Source organism: Neomonachus schauinslandi, chromosome X, assembly GCF_002201575.2.
Source record: "Neomonachus schauinslandi chromosome X, ASM220157v2, whole genome shotgun sequence".
Classification (NCBI taxonomy): Eukaryota; Metazoa; Chordata; class Mammalia; order Carnivora; family Phocidae; genus Neomonachus; species Neomonachus schauinslandi.
The window spans coordinates 101,029,503-101,049,862 of NC_058419.1; the positions used below are offsets into that span (position 1 = coordinate 101,029,503).

The following is a 20,360-nucleotide window of genomic DNA, read 5'->3' on the forward strand; positions in this document are numbered from 1 at the left end:
TTGGCTCTGTTTAGTCATGGTTTTATTTCTTCTGTGTTTTCTGAACTTTTGCCCAGGAAGATGGGGAATACTTCTGTTCCCAAAGAAAGTCCATTAGGACATATTTTAAATAAATGCTGCAGAAGATGGAAAAGCAATCAGAAAAACAAAAAACAAAAACCACCTGTTTGGCAGGAGGAAGAGACAGGAGAAAAAAGAAAGGAACTTGAGTCTAATCTGCCTCCGGCCCTTCTGATGGCATCCTTGAGCCTCTGCCCCTACCCCCTCCTCCTCCTATTCCTGCATCACCGCGGGCACAGTTTGCCTAACTGGTTCTTATACCAGCCCCAGTACCTCCAATGTCATTGGCTCCCCTCCTCCTACCCTCACTGTCAAGGAGCAAAGGGCACCCCAAGCTGTTGGGCCACCTCTCTAGGAAGTTCAAGCTGGAACACCTTCAAAATCAACACGAAAGAGACCAGGGACCCCCCTGGACTTAAACGACCCGCTTCAGATTTCCCTACAGGTACCCCAGGTAAAAACTGACAGTGGGGAACAAATTGATTTTTATTTAGTGGACACAGGTGCAGCACAGTCTATATTAAAGCTAATATAAGTTTGTTAGCTTAATTAAGATCGACATGTCGTTAGGGTTATCAGCATTAAATATAATACTTTTATTCCACCAAGGTTTACTAAAGGTCAAAGAAGCTCATGTTATTTCTGCTGCAGTTTGTTAGCAAAAGGATAACATGAAATGATGGTGAATTTTGTCTGTCTCACAAAGTTTTCATGGGTAATTGTGAAGAACAAGTAGGTTGAATAAATAAAGTTTATAGGTAAAACTTTTAAATAGCTTTCAAAATCTTTGGGAACCTGAAACTTTGAAGTGTTGCTAAGTTAAATGATAAATTGGATTGAATTCATTGGGTATCTAAGTTTTTTCCAAATAAGATAAAATACTAAAGCGTTGGGGTGCCAGGGTGGCTCAGTCGTTGGGTGTCTGCCTTTGGCTCGGGTCATGATCCCGGGGTCCTGGGATCAAGCCCCGCGTCTGTCTAGCTCCCTGCTCAGTGAGGAGCCTGCTTCTCCCTCTTCCTTTGCCCACCCCCACCCCCATGCTCTCGTGCTCTCTCTCTCTCTCAAATAAATAAATAATCTTTAAAAAAGAGTCACAAGCTCCACCAACCAAGCCAGGCAGGCACTTGAAATGAATGGATTTTATTTTATTTTATTTTTTCTCTGTTAAAAAGATAAAGTTTTCTTGGGTTGTTGGTCTGCTCTTGATAAGAAAAGCGTAAACGAAGTTTTTCTTTTCCCTTTTCTTTATCCACCCAGAAAACCAAGGCTTCTGTGTTTTGTCTTTATCTTGATTACTTGAAGTTAAAACTTCTCAATATTAATGGAGCTAAATTTTGCAAAAAACTGTGTAACTTCCTGTGGAATCCCTTATTGCCACCTCGGTTATTTATAAATATTGAGTTGTGTAGTGATCTGTAATCCCATTTAGGCACGTGCTTTAAAACCTTCCGAGATTTTTTTTTAAAGATTTATGTATTTGAGAGAGAGAGGAAGAGAGAGCTTGCACGCTAGTGGGGGAGGGGCTGAGGCAGGAGAGAGAGAATCTCCAGCAGACTCCCCACTCCACTGAGCACGGAGCCAACTTGGGGCCTGACCCCACGACCCTGAGATCATGACCTGAGCTGAAATCAAGAGTCAGATGCTCAACTGACTGAGCCACCCAGGCGCCCCAAAATCTTCTGAGATTTTTTAACAAAATTCCCAAGATTCAAATTCTGAATGAATGCCTTTTGACTAATTAGGCTTGTTTGTTTGGTAAGTTACATGGGAAGCCTTGTCAAACAAATGATAATAAGCCTTAGGTTGTGTAATATACGAAAATGCTATAGCCGTTCTAGAAAATACATAAAATTCCTGAAGATTTAATATGTCTTGGTGTAAGGTCATCACTTGATATTCTGGTTATTGAAATGGTATGTGTTACAAAAATAACTGGATTTCCTTGTCAACTGCATTATAATGAACTCTCATCAGATCTTCAACCATGTCTATTTTTGAGTCTTTTGTCATCTATAGTTATTATTCTTATCCTCTTGCAAAATGCATTTCATCTTCAAGGAGATTCCTAAGAAGGGCTTTTGACAAACACAGGTTTCTGGTATCTTTAAGATAATGAAACCAAGCTGAGTAGCAAGTTCCAGAACTAATGGGAAAGCTGCATTCGAACAGAATCAGAATGACATGGGACTAAATGAATTGAGAAAGAGGATTATAGTTTTTATGACTCTTTTTTTGAAACATTACTGGTTCTCTAATGTGTGCTCTTCCAGATTAAGTAAGTTTTCTCTTAAGATGTCTATGACTTACAGAAATATGATAAAATACTCCTCTGGGAACAAACTGAAACATTTAACTTTTCTATCTGAACCCTCCAGAGTTCAGAACCACTCAAGTGGGCATTCTTTCTTTCTTGGTAATTACAGTTGTTTACATAAATTCAGTAAGAATCTATTCTTGTAATAGGACATCATTGGAAACATTGGTTATATTACTCAGGCTTTGACTGGAATGTCATATTTGAGAGAGACATGCATAGACTCAGATATGACCACATAGCTTAAAGGAATTAAGGTTGACTTTATGAAGCTAATACAGCCCCTTGGAAATGCTGGCCTGTCACCTCACAGAGTTCCCAGCAGCCTTACCAGGTGAGTGAAAAATGTCACTTCCTAGCAGGTGCAGAAAACCTCAAGATATTTTGGGGACCTCAAAAAGAGGAACTCACTCAAATCTACAGGTATTGCAGGAAAGTCTGGGGGCAAGTATTTGGCTTGTCTTCTGGCCCCGAGAGGCTATTAAAGGTTCAATCTAGAGATTCTTTATGAAAAGTTCCAGTGGAGCATGTTTCAAAGAATCTGTATGGTCAGTCACTATTCTTGCTGAGCTTATGTAAATAATAAGGCCAAATTTGTTAGTTGGATTTGTTTTTCAACTGAATTAGTCTTGATTCGGCTATCTTTGAAAATGAGGGTGAAAAATTATGTTTCAATAACACACCTTTGTGGATGTTAAATTCTAGCTCTGATTAATTATTGAATGTTTGTTGTTTGCTGAAGCTAGACACCTTGAAGAAAACTTCAGAGAAATTGCCACAATAGTTCATGTATGGACATTCTGCATGCTTGTCTTCATTACTCTGTGGGGGTAATAATATGACCCCATGGGCATGTGATTATTTGAACAGCTGAACAATAGGATAGACTCTATGACACCTGTGTAACTCAGCTATCACCTTGACCAATTCTGTGTGGCTGGGATGACAAAATCATTCCTTAAAAGCCAGAACATACCCCACTCCATGGGATTAGCTATAGATGTGTGGAAATAATAGATGGTCCCACTTTACTGATGGAATATGGAATTACAAGAAACCACAAACAGCCAAAACAATCTGCAGATACAGGCTTCCAGTCATGGAATAAATAAATCACAGGAATAAAAGGTACGGCATAAGGAATATAGCCAATGATATTGTAATAGCAATGTATCAGGACATGTTGGATTGAATGACTGACTGCCGCAAACAGACAAACCTAACCTTATCCAACTAGGGCTGTAATAAGGGACATGGTAAAGACACTGAAATGACGTGAACATTCCAAAATTTTCAATAAAAGTATGAAAGTGAAAGAAAATTCATTTTTCAGAGAAGATATACCCAAGGAAGTAACATGAGGCAAGATCCTGATATTCAGTAATTACCAAGAGAAGCAGCAAAGAATATCAAATGCTGTATTTATTTGTAAGTTCTAGTTAATTAACATACAGTGTAATATTAGTTTCAGGTGTACAATATAGTGATTCAACACTTGCCTACAACACCCACTGTTCATCACAAGTGTCCTCCTCAATCCCCATCCCCTATTTCACCCATCCCCCCACTCACCTCCCCTCTGGCAACCCTCAGTTTGTTCTCTATAGTCAAGAGTCTGTTTCTTGGTTTGCTGCTCTCTCTTTCTTTTTTCCCCTCTTTGCTCATTTGTTTTCTTAAATTCTACATATGAAATGTAGAAATCATGAGTGAAATCATGAGTGAAATAGACACATAGGTTGCTTCCACATCTTGGCTATTGTATCTAATAATGCAATAAACATAGGGGTACACAGATCTTTTCATATTAGTGTTTTCATTTTCGTTGAGTAAATACCCTGTGGTGGAATTACTGGATCATATGGCATTTCTAGTTTTAATTTTTTGAGGAACCTCCATACTGTTTTCCTTAGTGCCTGTACAAATGTACATTCTCACCACCAGTGTAGAGGGTTACTTTCTTTCCACACCCTTGCCAACACTTGGTATTTTTTGACTTTTTGATACTAGCCCTTCTGACAGGTGTGAGGTGATCTCTCATTGTGGTTTTGATTTGCATTTCCCTGATGATGAGTGACGTTGAGAATCTTTTCAAGTGTCTATTGACCATCTGTACACTACAAAGCTGTAGTAATCAAAATAGTATAGCACTGGCACAAAAAAGACCTATAGATCAATGGAACAGGATAGAAAGCCCAGAAAGAAACCCATGCTTATGTGGTTAAATAATCTACAACAGAGGAGGCAAGAATATACAATGGGTAAAAGACAGTCTCTTCAACAAACGGTGTTGGGAAAATTGGACAGCTCCATGAAAAAGAATGAAACTGGACCACTTTCTTACATCATATACAAATGTATGTGTACATGTGAGAATTGAAGCCATAAAACTCTTGGACATGACACTTAGCAATGTATTTATGGATATGCTTCCTGAGGCAAGGGAAACAAAAACAAAAATTGACACTATTCAGACTACACCAAAATAAAAAGTTTTTGCACAGCAAAGTCTTTCAACAAAACAACAATTTAACATCAACAAAACAAAAAGGCAACCTACTGAATAGAAGAGGATATTTGCAAATGATATATCTGATAAGGGGTTAATACCCAAAACATATTATACAATTCAACACCAAAGAAGTAAATAATTCAAGTGAAAAATGGGCATAGGACCTGAATAGATGCATTTCCAAAGGGAGTATTTTCTTTTGAAAGTGGTATTTAAGTCAGGCCCTGAAGGATGCATGGGATTTACCAGGGGAAGGAAGAGCCTTTCAGGTGGAAAGAACAGGTGGCCCAAAGCTCTTAGGTGGGAAATATCTTGGCATGGTCAAGGAACTGAAAAGAAACAAATGTGGCTGAACAGAGTATGAGAGACAACAAGCGGACAACAAGTTGATAATACCATCACCATTTATGGAGGTGTTGAGTTAATGCACATATTTTTTTTGAGAGAGAGAGAGAAAGTACAAGTGTGGGGGGATGCAGAGGGAGAGAGAGACAATCTTTTTTTTTAAATTTTATTTTATTATGTTATGTTAGTCACCATATATCACATCATTAGTTTTTGATGTAGTGTTCCATGATTCATTGTTTGCGTATAACAACCAGTGCTCCATGCAATACGTGCCCTCCTTAATACCCATCACCAGGCTAACCCATCCTTCCATCCCCCTCTCCTCTAAAACCCTCAGTTTGTTCCTCAGAGTCCATAGTCAGAGAGAGACAATCTTAAGCAGGCTCCACGCTCAGTGTGGAACCTGACTCAGGGCATGATATAATGACCCTGAGATCATGACCTAATGCCGAAATCAAGAGTCGGACACTTAACTGACTGAGCCACCCAGGTGCCCATAATGTATATTTTCTGTATCTAACTTGTAAGTATCAATGTTTGTATTTATTTAAAAAGAACCCTCATTCCTTCTTTTCCTACATTTGCAGACGATGAAAGAAAAGTTTATAGTGAATATCCTGGAACAATCTGGTAGAACAGAATTATAGAATGGGCCATGTTTTCCACATTTTTATCAATCAGACTGAGGAACATATTCTGTAGGCATGTGATTTGGGGGTGTGTGATTCTTTCTGTGCTTTATCTTGATGACAATATCATCATAGTTAAGGGTTTCCATTTGTTGGCAGTAGTCCCACACACATTTTGAAAGGCAATAAATCCAATCTGTGTAAAGTGGATTTCTGTCTATTGGAGTACTCTACTACCACAGTATTGCTTGTTACAATTTAAAATTCTCTTGGGGTGCCTGGGTGGCTTAGTCGTTAAGCGTTTGCCTTCGGCTCAGGTCATGATCCCAGGGTCCTGGGATCAAGTCCCGCATCGGGCTCCCTGCTCAGGAGGAAGCCTGCTTGTCCCTCTCCCACTCCCCCTGCTTGTGTTCCCTCTCTCGCTGTGTCTATCTCTGTCAAATAAATAAAATCTTAAAAAAAAAAATAAAATAAAATTCTCATTAACTTCAGTGAGACTGTGTACTTAAGAAAGCAGCCAAATAGTGTCTTGTGTTTAAATATAGCATTTGAATAATCAACAAAACTAAAAGGTGACCTACGGAATGGGAGAAGATATTTGCAAATGACATATCTGATAAAGGGCTAGTATCCAAAATCTATAAAGAACTTATCAAACTCAATACCCAAAAACCCAATCATCCAATTAAAAAATGGGCAGAAGACATGAATAGACATCTTTCCAAGACATACAGATGGCCAATAGACACATGAAAAGATGCTCAACATCACTCATCATCAGGGAAATACAAATCAAAACTACAGTAAGACATCACTCACACCTCTCAGAACGGCTAAAATCAACAACACAAGAAACAACAGGTGTTGGTGAGGATGTGGAGAAAGCGGAACCTTCTTGCACTGTTGGTGGGAATTCAAACTGATGCAGCCACTGTGGAGAACAATTTGGAGGTTCCTCAAAAGGTTAAAAATAGAACTACCCTATGATCCAGCAATTGCGCTACTAAATATTTACCCAAAGAACACAAAAATACTAATTCAGAGGGATACATGCACCCTGATGTTTATAGTAGCATTATCTACAATAGCCAAGTTATAGAAACAGCCCAAGTGTCTACTGTCTGATGAATGGATAGAGAAGATGTGGTACATATATACAATGGAATATTACTCAGGCATCAGAAAGAATGATCTTGTCATTTGTGACAACATAGATGAACCTAGAGGGTATTACCCTAAGTGAAATAAGTCAGACTGAGAAAGACAAATACCATATGATTTCACTTATATATGGAATCTAAAATACAAAACAAATGAACAAACAAACAGAAACAGACTGATAAATACAGAGAACAAACTGGTGGTTGTCAAGAGGGAGGGGAGATAGGCAAAAGAGGTGAAGGATTAAGAAGTACACACTTCTAGTTATAGAATAAATCAATCCCGAAGATGAAAAGGACAGCATAGGGAATACAGTCAATGATAATGTAATAACACTGTATAGTAACACGATGACCACACTTGCTGCAAGGAGCGCTGCGTAATGTACAGAACTGGAGAATCACTGTGTCTACACCTGAAACTAATGCAACAGTGTATGTCAACTATACTTCTGTAAGAAAACATTTTTAAAAGAATTTCCTGAGATTCTTAACACTGAAAGAATCCACAGAAAGTGCTTATTAACACCGTACCTGGAACATAATAGGTGCTCCATAAAAATCTGTTTTGATGAAGAGTGTCACTGTTCAAAAATGCAAAAAAGGCAAACATGTAGAACACATCGACAAATACACTCGTTGAGAGTCTAAACCTTTCAGACATCTGTACAAGCATAGTGTCTCAGTGACTTCAGCAAAGATTTCAATATTTAGGTATAAAACATATTTTAATGATCTTATTTGAGTTAATTGCTCATATTTGGACAAAAAGCCTTTTTCTAATTTATCCTCAGAATGACTGTTACGGAAAATTGTACATCATCCATGCATGTTTCAAAAGCACATCACACTATTTGTAGGAGTATCAGGCATGTGTGGATGTGCATGAAACACTTGGAGCAGGAGTGAGAGAAGGTTACATCTTAACCAAACACACTTGCATTGTCACATATTAACTATAATAATAGACTCCAGGATTAATGTCTCCATGATATTGGCATGTTAAATATAAAAGGTCTATGTTTGATAGGAAAAGTCCCCCCCCCTTTTTTGTTTTGGTACCTGTTCTTGGGCAGAATTTAACCTTCTCGGACCTAGTTTTTACTTGGTCAAAAGTGACAAAGAAAGAAAAAGTTTCTGAGCACACTTCATTGGTTTGTTAACTGCCTGGATAATGGAAAAGAGAACCAGGACTTCAGTGTTCTTTTGCATTAACCAGGAGAATGCTGCAGATCCTGATTATAAAATCTGATGTTGTGACCCATCTAATCTACAAAACAGACTCTGGATCTTAGCATTATGTTTACATTCCTTACATGAATGAGAAGAAGAAGCAATCTGACTTGCTTTGAAGTCTGTGGGGAAGTGGTTAGTGGTCATGTCAGGGATGAAAGTGGGAATTACATGTTTAATAGTGCAAGAGTCGTGAATGGGGTTGCAGTATGTATAGTTTGCTTGTAATAGGTGAAATTGTATACAAGAAATGTGTTCCCTGATGCCTCCTATAATAAAGACTAGCACTAACAAAGGATGATGGTGTTTCCATGTGCCAGCTAAAACAGTGTTACCACTTGGCAACAGAATAGACTTTTCAATTCACTTGGCCCTCAGGTTTTGAAATTATGATTTGGGGGTGAATATTGCAACGTAAGAAACTTAGGTTATTTCAAATTTTATGCTTAATGTAAGATTTTATTAATATTTTCCCAGCTTAGTATTTAAAATGAACACACAACAAGTTTGTGCAAAATGCAACTTCACTGTGTGAGGAATGGGAAGAGTTCCTGAGGTGTAGTTGGCCCTGTGGTAGATGGTATGGTTCACTGCCTCTTCTCACTGGAGAGGGGCTTACATACCCGTCTCACTGACATCAGTAATGCTCATTTATTACTCATTCCTGCAGGAAAATTATATATCACAGCACTGCTGAAATTAGAAGTAGCCATATGACTTGCTTACGCCAATGAAATATGGGTAGAAGTGATGTGCGTCGATGCTAAGCAGAAAATTTATTTATAATCTCATGGATCACCCTCTCTCTTTTCCTTTGGTCACAAAACCAGACATGTTCCAGATGGAATTTGCTCTATCAGCCCAGGTCTTGGAGTGAAGATAGCGTGAAACAGAGCCACAACCTACCCATGATATCACAAGCAAGAAACACACCTTTGCTGTCGGTAGGCCACTGAGTTTTGGAGAGTTAATTGTTATACAGTATAACTTAGCCCAAATTGACTGATAAAGATCCCAAGATCAAGGAGATACCGCTTATGAAAGTGAGTAAGACATGATTTGCATCCTTAAGAACATCATTTTATATTAGGGAAATGAATATATCAGAATAATTATAAAACAATAGATCAAAAGCTAATAAAACATGTGGAAAATACTATGATTACACAGAAGATGGAGAGACAAACCCTATATGAGAAGTTCTGGGAATGGTTCATGTAGCAACTATCAGTGAACTTGAATTTGGAAGGCTATGTAAGAGTTCCCTTTTTTAAAGGACATTCTAGAAACAAATACCATGTTCAAAAGTATAGAGGTATGAAAGAAAATTAATTTTTAAAGGAATAGCAAATAAGTGAAACCATATGATAATTGACTTTCTCTGCTTGATTTATTTCACTTAGCATAATCTCCTCCAGTCCATAAGGAATAGCATGGAGGACATTAGGAGAAGGAAGGGAAAAATGAAGGGGGGGAAATCGGAGGCAGAGATGAACTATGAGAGACTATGGACTCTAAGAAACAAACTGAGGGTGTTAGAGGGGAGGGGGGTGGGGGGATGGGTTAACCCAGTGATTGGGTATTAAGGAGGGCACGTATTGCATGGAGCACTGGGTGTTATAAGAAAACAATAAAGCGTGGATCACTACATCAAAAACTAATGATGTATAGTGACTAACATAACATAATAAAAAAAATTTAAAAATAAATAAATAATAAAACATTAATTGAGGGGAAAAAAAAAAGGAACAGCAAGAAGCATGATGTGGTAGGGGGGATGTATAATGTCTGTGTAATGTGGGGGGAAAATTGAGCGATGAATCCAGAAAGCTTGTTAGATTATGAAGGGTCTTGTATACCATGCTAGCAAGGTAGCAAAGATACCGGCAGATCAGGATTCTGATTTTGTCTCTGCCATTAAATAGTCTCCCCTCGAAAAAGAATATTAGTTCTTCATCTGTACAATGGGATTGATAACACGTACCTCACAGATTTGGGGTGAAGAACAAAAGAAGTATCTAATGCTCAATAAATCTCAGTTCCCTCCCATTATGCTAAGGAGGTAAGCTTTCATGTAATGGTTGTGTTGGGAGTATTTTTAAAGCAAAGGTTTGATGGGGTCAGAATCATACTTTAGAAAGATCACTCTGGAAGCATTTGGAAGATGAATGGGGTACTGAAATGATGAGAGGCAAGGAGACCAGTTAGGAGCTCAGTGCTATAAAACAATCAAGAGTATGTGAGGATCCGAACTAAGGTGGTGCTAAGACCTGACCTTTCCCCTTTTGTCCTATGAATTCCTTAGATGTCAGGTGCATGTATGAGTACCATCAACAGGGCAGGGAAACCATCTGTGATTTCCTAGGGTCTCAGTTTTGCAAAGGTAAATTTGGTACTGACCACACTCATTTATGTACTGAACCTTTGCTATTGAAGGCCCTGTATTCTGGTGCTTTCTAAGGTCTAGCGTACGATGCTTCACCCCATGTTTCAAGTCCTACCACTTCTTTCCCATCCCCTCATCATTCTGCTCATCTGATAAACTCATCGTCATTCATGTGAAAATGGGACAAAATATTTTTAATAATTACAGTTTCTGTATTTTCCTTCATCTGTGCTTTCTGAAGACTTTATTATCTCAAAATATTACTCCTCCTCCTACTTATTATTATTACTGTTATTTTTGCATAATGAATACAATGTCGGGTTTTATTTTTAAGAGCAATGATTCTCAAACTTAGCTGTTCATTAGAATTCCCTGGCGAGTTTTTCATACTGTCTATGCCCAGGTCACAGCCCATACAAATTAAATCAGAATCTCTGGGGGGTGGAATCCTGTCATCAATAATTTTTCAAACTCCCAAGTTTTATACCAAAGAGCAGCCAAATTTGAGAAGCAAAGATTTATGGAGTGATTTTCAAGGTTTAATGTGCAAATCATCTGGGGGTCTTGCTCAAATGCAGATTCTGTTTCAGCAGGTCTGGGGCAAGGCCTGAAATTCTGCATTCCTGATGAGCTCCCAGATGACACTGACAATGCTGGTCTGAGGCCCGTGCATTGTGTAGCCAGGACTTACTGAGCCATTAATATCCCTGTTATAAAACCATTTGGTTTTATAAAATGGTTATAAAACCATTTTAAAGATTTTATTTACTTATTTGACAGAGAGAGAGAGTGAGTGCGCACAAGCCAGGGAAGAGGCAGAGGGAGGGAGAAGCAGATTCCCTGCTGAGCAGGGAGCCCAATGCAGGGCTCCATTCCAGGACCCTAGGACCATGACCTGAGCCGAAGGCAGACGCTTAATGACAGCCACCCAGGCATCCCTATTTGAGGATATTTTAAAGAAAACATCATTGTGATTATTAAGAATTCTTCTACCCCCTTGCTGCAAGGGCTACGTCTGGAATTCTAACTAAGCATGTGTCCACTGTTCAGCCGTCCCTTCTCCCTTACAAGTAATGGGATTATTTTGATTAACACTGGAAATGTTAATCAAAAGTCAAATGTAGCGAAACACTGCATAATACAATTGACCCTTTTAAAAAAAATTTTATTATGTTACGTTAGTCACCATACACAATTGACCCTTTTAACAGGGCTCCATGGTCCTCATATGTGAAAGGCTAAGCTGTATTGACCCTTCCTCAAAGAACTTTAAAAAGGTACCAAACAAATCAATGTGTAATTATAATTAATAATGTTAAATTAACATTTAATATATGCCAAACAAGGTAAACCCCTTTAGAATGGCTGCAGAGGGGCTTCATGTTTAGAGGCCATTTAGAATGGCCTTTTCTGTCTGAAAAGGAGGTGCTTATAATGAGATTTAAGTTCATCTGGAAAATTAAAAGATGCCAGTAACACAAAAGTCACCTCTCTCACACCACATACGGTTCCAGATACAATGGAAATGTCAAATTCTATTTTTATTACATTACAGTACTTCCAGTTTTGGTATACGTTAGCAGAATTGTTACGAAAACTTAATTTCTTATGCGTGTGTGTGTCCTTTCTTATATGTGGAATGTCCAGTTCAAAAGCTAAATGGTTACTGAATGGACGTTTCGGGTCTGGTCCTTACTGGCTCCTTTCACTTGTATCCATTAGAGTCCAGCTGGATGGGGGTTGCAAGAGTGGCACTGGACAGTCTCCCTTTACCAGCGTAGAAACCAAATTCCACCATCCCGAACCTGTGGGCTCCAGAACATTTTTGAAACAATTTCTAAGGAACACACACACACACAAAAGTACACACACTCCTAACAGTTTCATGCCTAATAAACTGTTAATCAAGAGCCTGTGGCTCAAGGCATTAGGTGGAACACCTAACATTTGTCTCTTTTCATAGAATCCTATTGAAATGATAACATAAATGGTACAGATGAGATAGATCCATTAAAGCTTTGAGAAGAAAACAACCTATGGAACAGAGATTTGGATAGATTTTTGGAAGAAGGAAGGAAGATGTAGTTACGAGAGATAAACCAGGACAGAGGAAAACACGACCCAAAAAATACAAGAGAAAGCTATGGAGAAGGTTGGCATTTTCCACCTGGCAGAGAACAGGACCAGGCTGCTGGACAGGTCAGGGGATTAAGGAACTGCTCATGTAGTAGCTTGCTCAGTCAACAGGAGAACGAGAAGAAATTCCAGACAGGCAGTCAGGTCCGGGAAACATGGAGAATGACCAGTCCACATTATTCATCACTTGCCATGTTCCAGGCCCTGCCCCTGGTGTCCAGACAGAGCAGTGAATGCCTCAGTCTCTTCTCTCAAAGAATGTATATTCTCACAGGAGAGGCGAACAGTAAACAGGCAATCCAATAAATATATATGTTTAACGATAAGGGCCAAGAAGAAAAGTAAAGCAGGTCACAAGGATAGAGTGACAGAACTGCTGTCTTAGACTGAGAAGTCAGGCAGTGAGGGCTTCTCTGAGGTCATGACATTTGAGCAAAGCCTAACAGAAGTTAAAAGAATGAACCAAGTGATTCTGTGAAGGAGGAAGTTTCACAATCCAGATGAGGGAGGCTGCAGGTCTGAGCGCCTGTCAAGGAGGCCATGTAGGTATAGCACCGTGAGTGACGCAGACGAGGTAGAGTGAGAGCCAGGGCCAGATCCGGTAAGATCTGAAAAGCAAGGGCCCCTACCACTAGACTTTTTAAAAGTGTGATGGAAAGGTACACAATTTCACTCACCCTTAAGCATCCCTCTTTATTTGGACAACTAGCTGTGGTCAGAGAATGAATGGAAGCAGGAGACCAGTGAGGAGGTTAATTCCAAGAGTTGAGGTCAGACAAGATGGTGGTTGGAGCCAGGGTGTTGTGAGGACAGTGATGGCCACGTGTTAAATCTGAAGCAGGTTGCAGGATATGAGTCAAGGATAACTCACCTCGAATAAGAGATCAGAAAGCTTCAAGACACATGCCCCAGCAATGTAGTTTGAAGAGCCGTGTCCGGCCAGGCCTCGAGCCTCAAGAGGAGGCCTGTGAGAAGGTTCTGGTTTTGCTTAAACTTCTTTGAATAAACTGAAAAATCTTAACGGCCTGTGGCTAATGTGGCTAATGAAATACCCAAACGATGTAAAATGCTACAACCTCTTTTGCAAAAAAGTTGTCCCTGTCTGGTGAAATTTTGTTGTTTTACTTATAAATAGGGGGGTTCCCCCCCCAGTCTGTTTAGAAGAGAATGGCTGGGAATGGCACTGACTAAAGGCTCAGTCAAGACAAACTATTACTCAACGATGAGTAAATGTTCTTGCCTGCTTCCCCACTCAAGCCTTACCTACCTAAAAAATGGAGCATCTTGGGACAAAATGGCAATATTGTTTTCAAAGATGAACAAGCTCAGCAGAAGAGTGCTGAGATAGATGCTTCACCTCAGCCAGTTCCCGTATTGGCTGGCATTGACCGCAGGGGCACAAGTTAAGGATGACGGGCCATGAACTTGTCTCTCAGATACCTCTGATTCCCCGCCTTCTGTGTTCTCGTCCATACCTCTGATCCAAATCCAAGCACAGGTGGGGGGTCAGTTAGTTCCGTGCAGGCTGTGGTTTTTCTCAGGCTAACTGTGCTTTGCAAGACCACGGACACTCGTAGAAACTTGATGGCAACGTTTAACCTCGGGGGGCCGGAAACTAATGGATAAATGATGCTGCCTCCTCCTTTGGGTGGGCAATTCTGAGAGGCCCTGGGACAGTCACTGCTGTTGCTCATGGCAGTGACTTCACTAATGCACACTGGCCTTCCCTTGTTCCTAGTTTCACTTCTCCTGCACCCTCACCAGTAAATCACATCCCCAAGACACACACGATCTTTGTCTGGTGCCTGCTTCAGAGAACTCAAGCTGAGGCAGCTTCTTTTTAGTAACTCAGCCACAGCTGACATGGCGAAAACATCAGTCTGGAAATAAAAGTTCTGATTTTCTTCATGACCAGCATTTGGCTCTGCTGCAAAGAAACTCACCTACATCCATTCACAAATATTTTGTGCTTCGCACACTATGAATGTTAAATGCATTTAACTGCAAACTTGAATGACTTATCAACTGCAGGATCCCTTATTCAAATGTATTTAATATGTACGTGTACAGAGAATTTCCTCACACAAATTTGATTTAGTTGGGCAATATATCACTTATTGTGATATAAGTGGGCAGTAATTACACAGTCTGAGGTTTCTAACCTAAAGAAATTGCGATCTAACTGTAATAACTCATATTTTTGAGGTATTGTTAGCCATTTCCTACCTTCCACAACTTTGTAAACACAGATGATATATTTACTCTCATTTTTGAGATGATCAAAGTAGTAATCAGAGCAGTTAAAACAGGGAGTTTTCCCCCCCAGGACTGCAAGACTGTTAAAACCCACACAATCACAGGAAAGGAGAGCAGGTTGGGCAACCTGGTGAAGTTAAGAGATCTGTAGTTGTGGAAGAAATTTTTCACTCATGGTTTCATTTAGCAGGAGTACTGAGTACTTTTAATATGCCAGGCACTGTACAAGGCACTCTAGGTACACTGGTCGTGGGGAGGAACTTGCTAAGAGAAGTCAGGAAAGAGGGAAAAAGAAGGCAGTTTCTGGGGAGGAAGTTATTACAACAGTTCCGGACCCTGATAGAGACAGGAGTCTCTGATAAAATTACCATCACCATTAGGGGATGTAGCTGTGTGGACGGACCAGTGGAGCAATGATTCACAAACTGATTGGTCCAATCAATTTTAATAGCCTGCCAACCAAAGGGGCAATCATTTTTAAACCTTCCAGTCAACTGAATTTATTAATTAGGTAATTTGATCAACATCCCGTATTCAGATGAATGCAAAATCGGTAGATTTGCATTCAAAATTAATTGATTTGGTGAACATTTTTTCCTTAAATGAAGTGGTCATATGACTGATTTGGAAAGTTGCTTTTAGAACATTCCAGAATTATTTTGAGTGTGTCACTATTCCGCCTCAGCAGCTAGGTGACCCCTAGGGCAGCAGATTACCTTCTTTGTAGCTCATCTGGAGGAAATAAATAATGATGACTTGATCTTCTTTAGGGGTTTCATGAGTCAGCACCTAAAGCCTATTCTTCCACAGACAGAGCTTTAAACATTCTGGGTCTTGGAAAGGAAAATTAAGGAGGCTATCTCTTGGATTTGATCAGCCACTCTTCTACAATAGTTTCCCAACATTTTCCTTGAAGAGTAAGAAAAACACTACTGTTACTCCCTGTCACCCACGTACTGAAGGAACTGAATTCTGAGGCATTTCAGCTCTTTTAAGCCTAGACTGAAAATTCCTAAGGTTTCAGATCGTCATGCCTTCCTAGGTCAAGAGCAGCTTGCTGTGCAAAGGTCAGTTTTACAATTTTACCCAGCTTTATCCCCACCTGTACTACACTCCTACATCCTTTAGTGAAAAGTACATTACTTTGAAGTTGAAGGTTGCATTCAAGCAGGCAGAGCAGCTTTACTCCCACCCTGAGTTGGAACAGATAATGGATTCTACAGAGCAGGTGTCCAACTGATCAAGGTCACCAAACAATGACTCAGTGTAAATATCCAACTTGCAGTTGTGGACAAACTCAGCACATGACAGGTGCAGCTGATGAGTGTCCTTCTGTCTAGCTGTCACAGTGGTCTGAGGACACAGAACAAATCAAATGAAGAAGCTTGTGCCTGCCTCGGAAGGTTATGTCTTCACTAATCCTGTAGCAACCAGCAGGCTGGCATTACGTGGTACAAATTTCTGCACTGGTGTGTTTGGGTGATTTTGTTTCTCAGGAGCTATTTGTTCAGGGAAAAAAATGGAAAGCAGAATGACGAAGTCAGTTTTCTCCTGACATTTCTAAGGATGAATACTTGTGAAGGACAAGCAGGCAATCTCTCCTTAGAAACAGTCAATCCAAAGAACCTAGAAAGTCCTTCAGAGTTGCAAATAGAAGATTGAAACTTCAAGAAAAACATGAGGAAGAAAATCAGAAGACTCTGTTCCTGGGAAAGAACAGGAATTATAACCAATATGCTACAAGTTCATAGTTCTCAGCATTGTGTACTGAAGCTTCAATTTGAGAAAGTCAAAGTCAAAGGCATCAAATACATGCAAGGTGTGAATGATTAAAGTAACAAAAAATGGGTTGAAGTAGGATTTTTTAAAATATAGTTGATAAGATGAAGAGTTTTAGAAATACCTTTGAATCACAGAGGGCTAGGGTACATATATTACAATAGTTTATAGCACTTTTTCTGGTTTCACAGGCAAAAAGCCTAACATAAGGTTAAGTGCTCTAAAAGTGAACGAATATAAACTTAAGGTGCTTTATATTTTCAGTGTAATGAAGAGGTCAGCAAACATTTCTCTCAAGGGCTATATTGAGAGAAAAAATAATAATGACCCTTGAATGACGAAGAACACAGTGTACCTGTTAACATAGGTTTATAGAATTTTGCCCATTTCGCTAGTGTGATGGCTGCAGTTAAGGGACTTGTTTTATCTTTAGAGTGGAAGAGCCCAGATTCAAAGCTATCTTTCGACTGTTAACTCCGTCCTCTTGTTACTTTCCCACAGTGCCTGTAACACTCTGAGTATCAAAAAAAGGCCTCCCGAAAGCTCAGTCCTGCAGAGTTTGCTAATTTCTCCTCCCTCCAGGGTAAATGTAGCAATAATTGTGTGGGAACGCTTTCCCTTGGTGCTGAAAGAACAAGCTATAGCCTTCTCCTCTTTTTCTAAAGGTACAGTTGGCCAACAAAGATGTTTGAGTACCTACTGTATGCCAGACATTGTTCTAGTTGCTGGGACGCAGAGTGACTGACTCCTCATCTTCTCGGGACTTTTACACTAGTAGGGGGAGACAATCGACAAGCATCAAATAATGAAACCAGTCAATCATATCAGATTCTGATAAATGTTAGGAAGAAAATAATATAGGATGACATAATAAAAAGTAACTCTCTCTGGCAACTTAAGGTGGGGACTGAAGTAGACCAAGTTTTCTCTGCAAGGCTGATAGCAGGGGTTCCTCAAGCAGGAAGATCACTGAAGTAGCAATCACAATACCCCAAAGAGTAACTTCAATATGGCAAATGATGACATGGACAATGAAATAACATTTCCAAGATAATTATTGTGGACCAGATGACCCATGCAGTGCTTTGAGTCTGGGCCAAGATATGTGGGCATGCAGAAGAAAAAGAGACAGCTTCTGGGTGGAGACTGAGGGTGGGCTTCCCTAGGAGAGATGGAATAATGGCAGTGTGGGTCTAATATCACCTCCTAGCTCTGAAGTTATCCCACACGATATTAAAAGGTGGTGGGAATGATGGTTGATACATCCCCCCACTTGTCACGTACCAGGCAAACATTTTACAGGAGTAAATCCATATACAGGATCATCTCACAGACGCTGTTGCCCCACGTTACAAGTAAGGAAAGTGAGGCACAGGTGGCTTAAGGAACTGTCCTGTGAAAAGCTAAATAATGTCCCCCCAATGATGTCCATATTCTAATACTCAGAACCTGTGAATATATTATCTCACATGGTACGAGACCTTGCAGATGTAATTTAATTACAAATTTTGAGATGGGGAGATTATTCTGGATTATGTGGCTTTGCCCAAGGTAATTATAAGAGTCTTTAAAAGAGTGGGATCGGAGATGGAAACAGAGGTAAGAGTGATGTGGCCAGGAGCCAAGGAATACAGGCAGCTTGTAGATGCTGGAAAAGGCAAGAAAATAGATATTCCCCTGGAGCTTCCAGAAGGAAATATCACCTTGATTTTAGCCCAGTGAAACTGATTTCAGACCGCTGGCCTAGAGAACTGTAACATAATAAATTTGTGTCGCCGTAAGCCACTAGATTTGTGGTAATTTGTTATAGCACCAATAGGAAACCAATACATTGCCCAAGGCCACGGAGTTGCAAAGTGTCAGGGCCAGAATTAAAATTGAGGCAATCTGGTGCCAGGGATGGAGACTTAACCTCTGTGTTGTAGGGTCTCTCACACACAGAATAAAATTTCAGGTTGAATGCAAATCAGTGTCTCATAGGTTTTCCTCTTACGCTCAGAATTTGAGACCCCAGAGAAACTACAAAAGGAGAACGATAATCCTAGACCAGCTGGTATACATTAGTCTTCAGGCCTGGACCCACGAAATCCACTAAACAAACCTCCCATTTTAGAGATGAGGAATTTGAGGACTAAAGGGTTGTGATTTTGAAGTTAAGCAGCTGGTTGATGAAACAGTTAGTTACACAAGGGAGTAGGTGGTGATGTGGGAAGACCCACGGATCTCAGTCCCTGTAGAGAACTCAAGAAAGGAGGCTGTGTGGCAAGTGAGGATCAAAGGAGCCAGGCTTCCTGAAACCTGTGTTTCTCATTATTCAATTAGGAGGGGTGGGAGAAGAAATGTTAATTACACGACTACCCAAGGTAGTACCTCTAGAAGAATCCGAAGTTCTCACTGTAGCAAACTCTTAGCCCCTGTGATTATTATATCCCCAAATTATTAGCCACTTTTACATCCTGGTCACTCATGCTCTTTAGTACATAAAGTGGGTGCTCATGAATATCAACTGAATTAAACAAAACGCTTATGACAGCATCCTAAAACCATTGCTTTTCAAAATTCAGAGTGCATTCAAATCCCCTGGGGACCATATTAAAATGCAGATTCAGAGTGAGAAGGTCTGGCTGGGAACAGAGATTAGGCATTTCTAGCAAGTTACCATGTAATGCTGATACCGCTAGTCCCTGGTCTGTACTTTTCAAGTTCCCTGAAAATGAGACTTCCCTATCCATATGCAAAATATAAGTCATACAAAGTTTGATCACTTAATGAAAGTATTCAAAGATGGCACAAATAGATTTCCCTCCTTTTATTAGGCACCCCTGCCTTTCCAATAAAGGGAGCAAATTAGATGCCAGGTTTCAACGGAAAGAGTTGGAACACTGCCCCCAAATACCTGCTCCCTGCTCTCTGCTCTGTCTTCCAGAGGCAGGGAAGGGTGTAATGAGAAGAAAGAAGGAAGTGTTCAGGAGCTCCCGTGCCTCCGTTCCTCCTCCATTCTCAGCCTTTAAGGCGGATCTGCCCCTTCTGAACCGCTGAGGTCAAGGGCGAACACACCGAAGCACAGCGCCGCGCCCCCCTCCGCGCCCTTGCCCTGGCGGAGACGGCCGACGCGCGTGCGTGTGTGCTTGGTATAAATAGATCCCAGGCGGCCGCCACCGGACAGAGCTGGGTTCCGGGCACCGCGGGCCATGGCGGGCGAGGACCACCAGTGGCAGGGCAGCATCCTCTACAACATGCTCATGAGCGCGAAGCAGACGCACGCGGCCCCGGAGGCGCCCGAGGCGCGGCTGGGGGGCGCGTGCTGGGGCTGCTCGTGCGGCTCGGAGCCCCCGGTGGGCAGAGAGGGGCTGCCGGGTGGGCGGGCAGTGACGCTCCTGTACCGCTGCTGCTTTTGCGGCGAGAACCACCCGCGGCAGGGCAGCATCCTCTACAACATGCTCACGAGCGCGAAGCAGACGCACGCGGCCCCGGAGGCGCCCGAGGCGCGGGTGGGGGGCGCGTGCTGGGGCTGCTCGTGCGGCTCGGAGCCCCCGGTGGGCAGAGAGGG

At 40.9% G+C, this 20,360-nt stretch overlaps 1 protein-coding gene across 1 annotated transcript in view; it reads left to right on the plus strand.

The window, feature by feature from the left end:
- Window positions 1-20,001: 20,001 nt before the first annotated feature.
- The window catches only part of NR0B1 (nuclear receptor subfamily 0 group B member 1), a 4,850-nt gene continuing 4,491 nt past the window's right edge, over window positions 20,002-20,360 (plus strand). Inside the window, exon 1 of the mRNA XM_044911864.1 lies at window positions 20,002-20,360. Within this exon, the coding sequence (XP_044767799.1) occupies window positions 20,002-20,360 (359 nt within the window).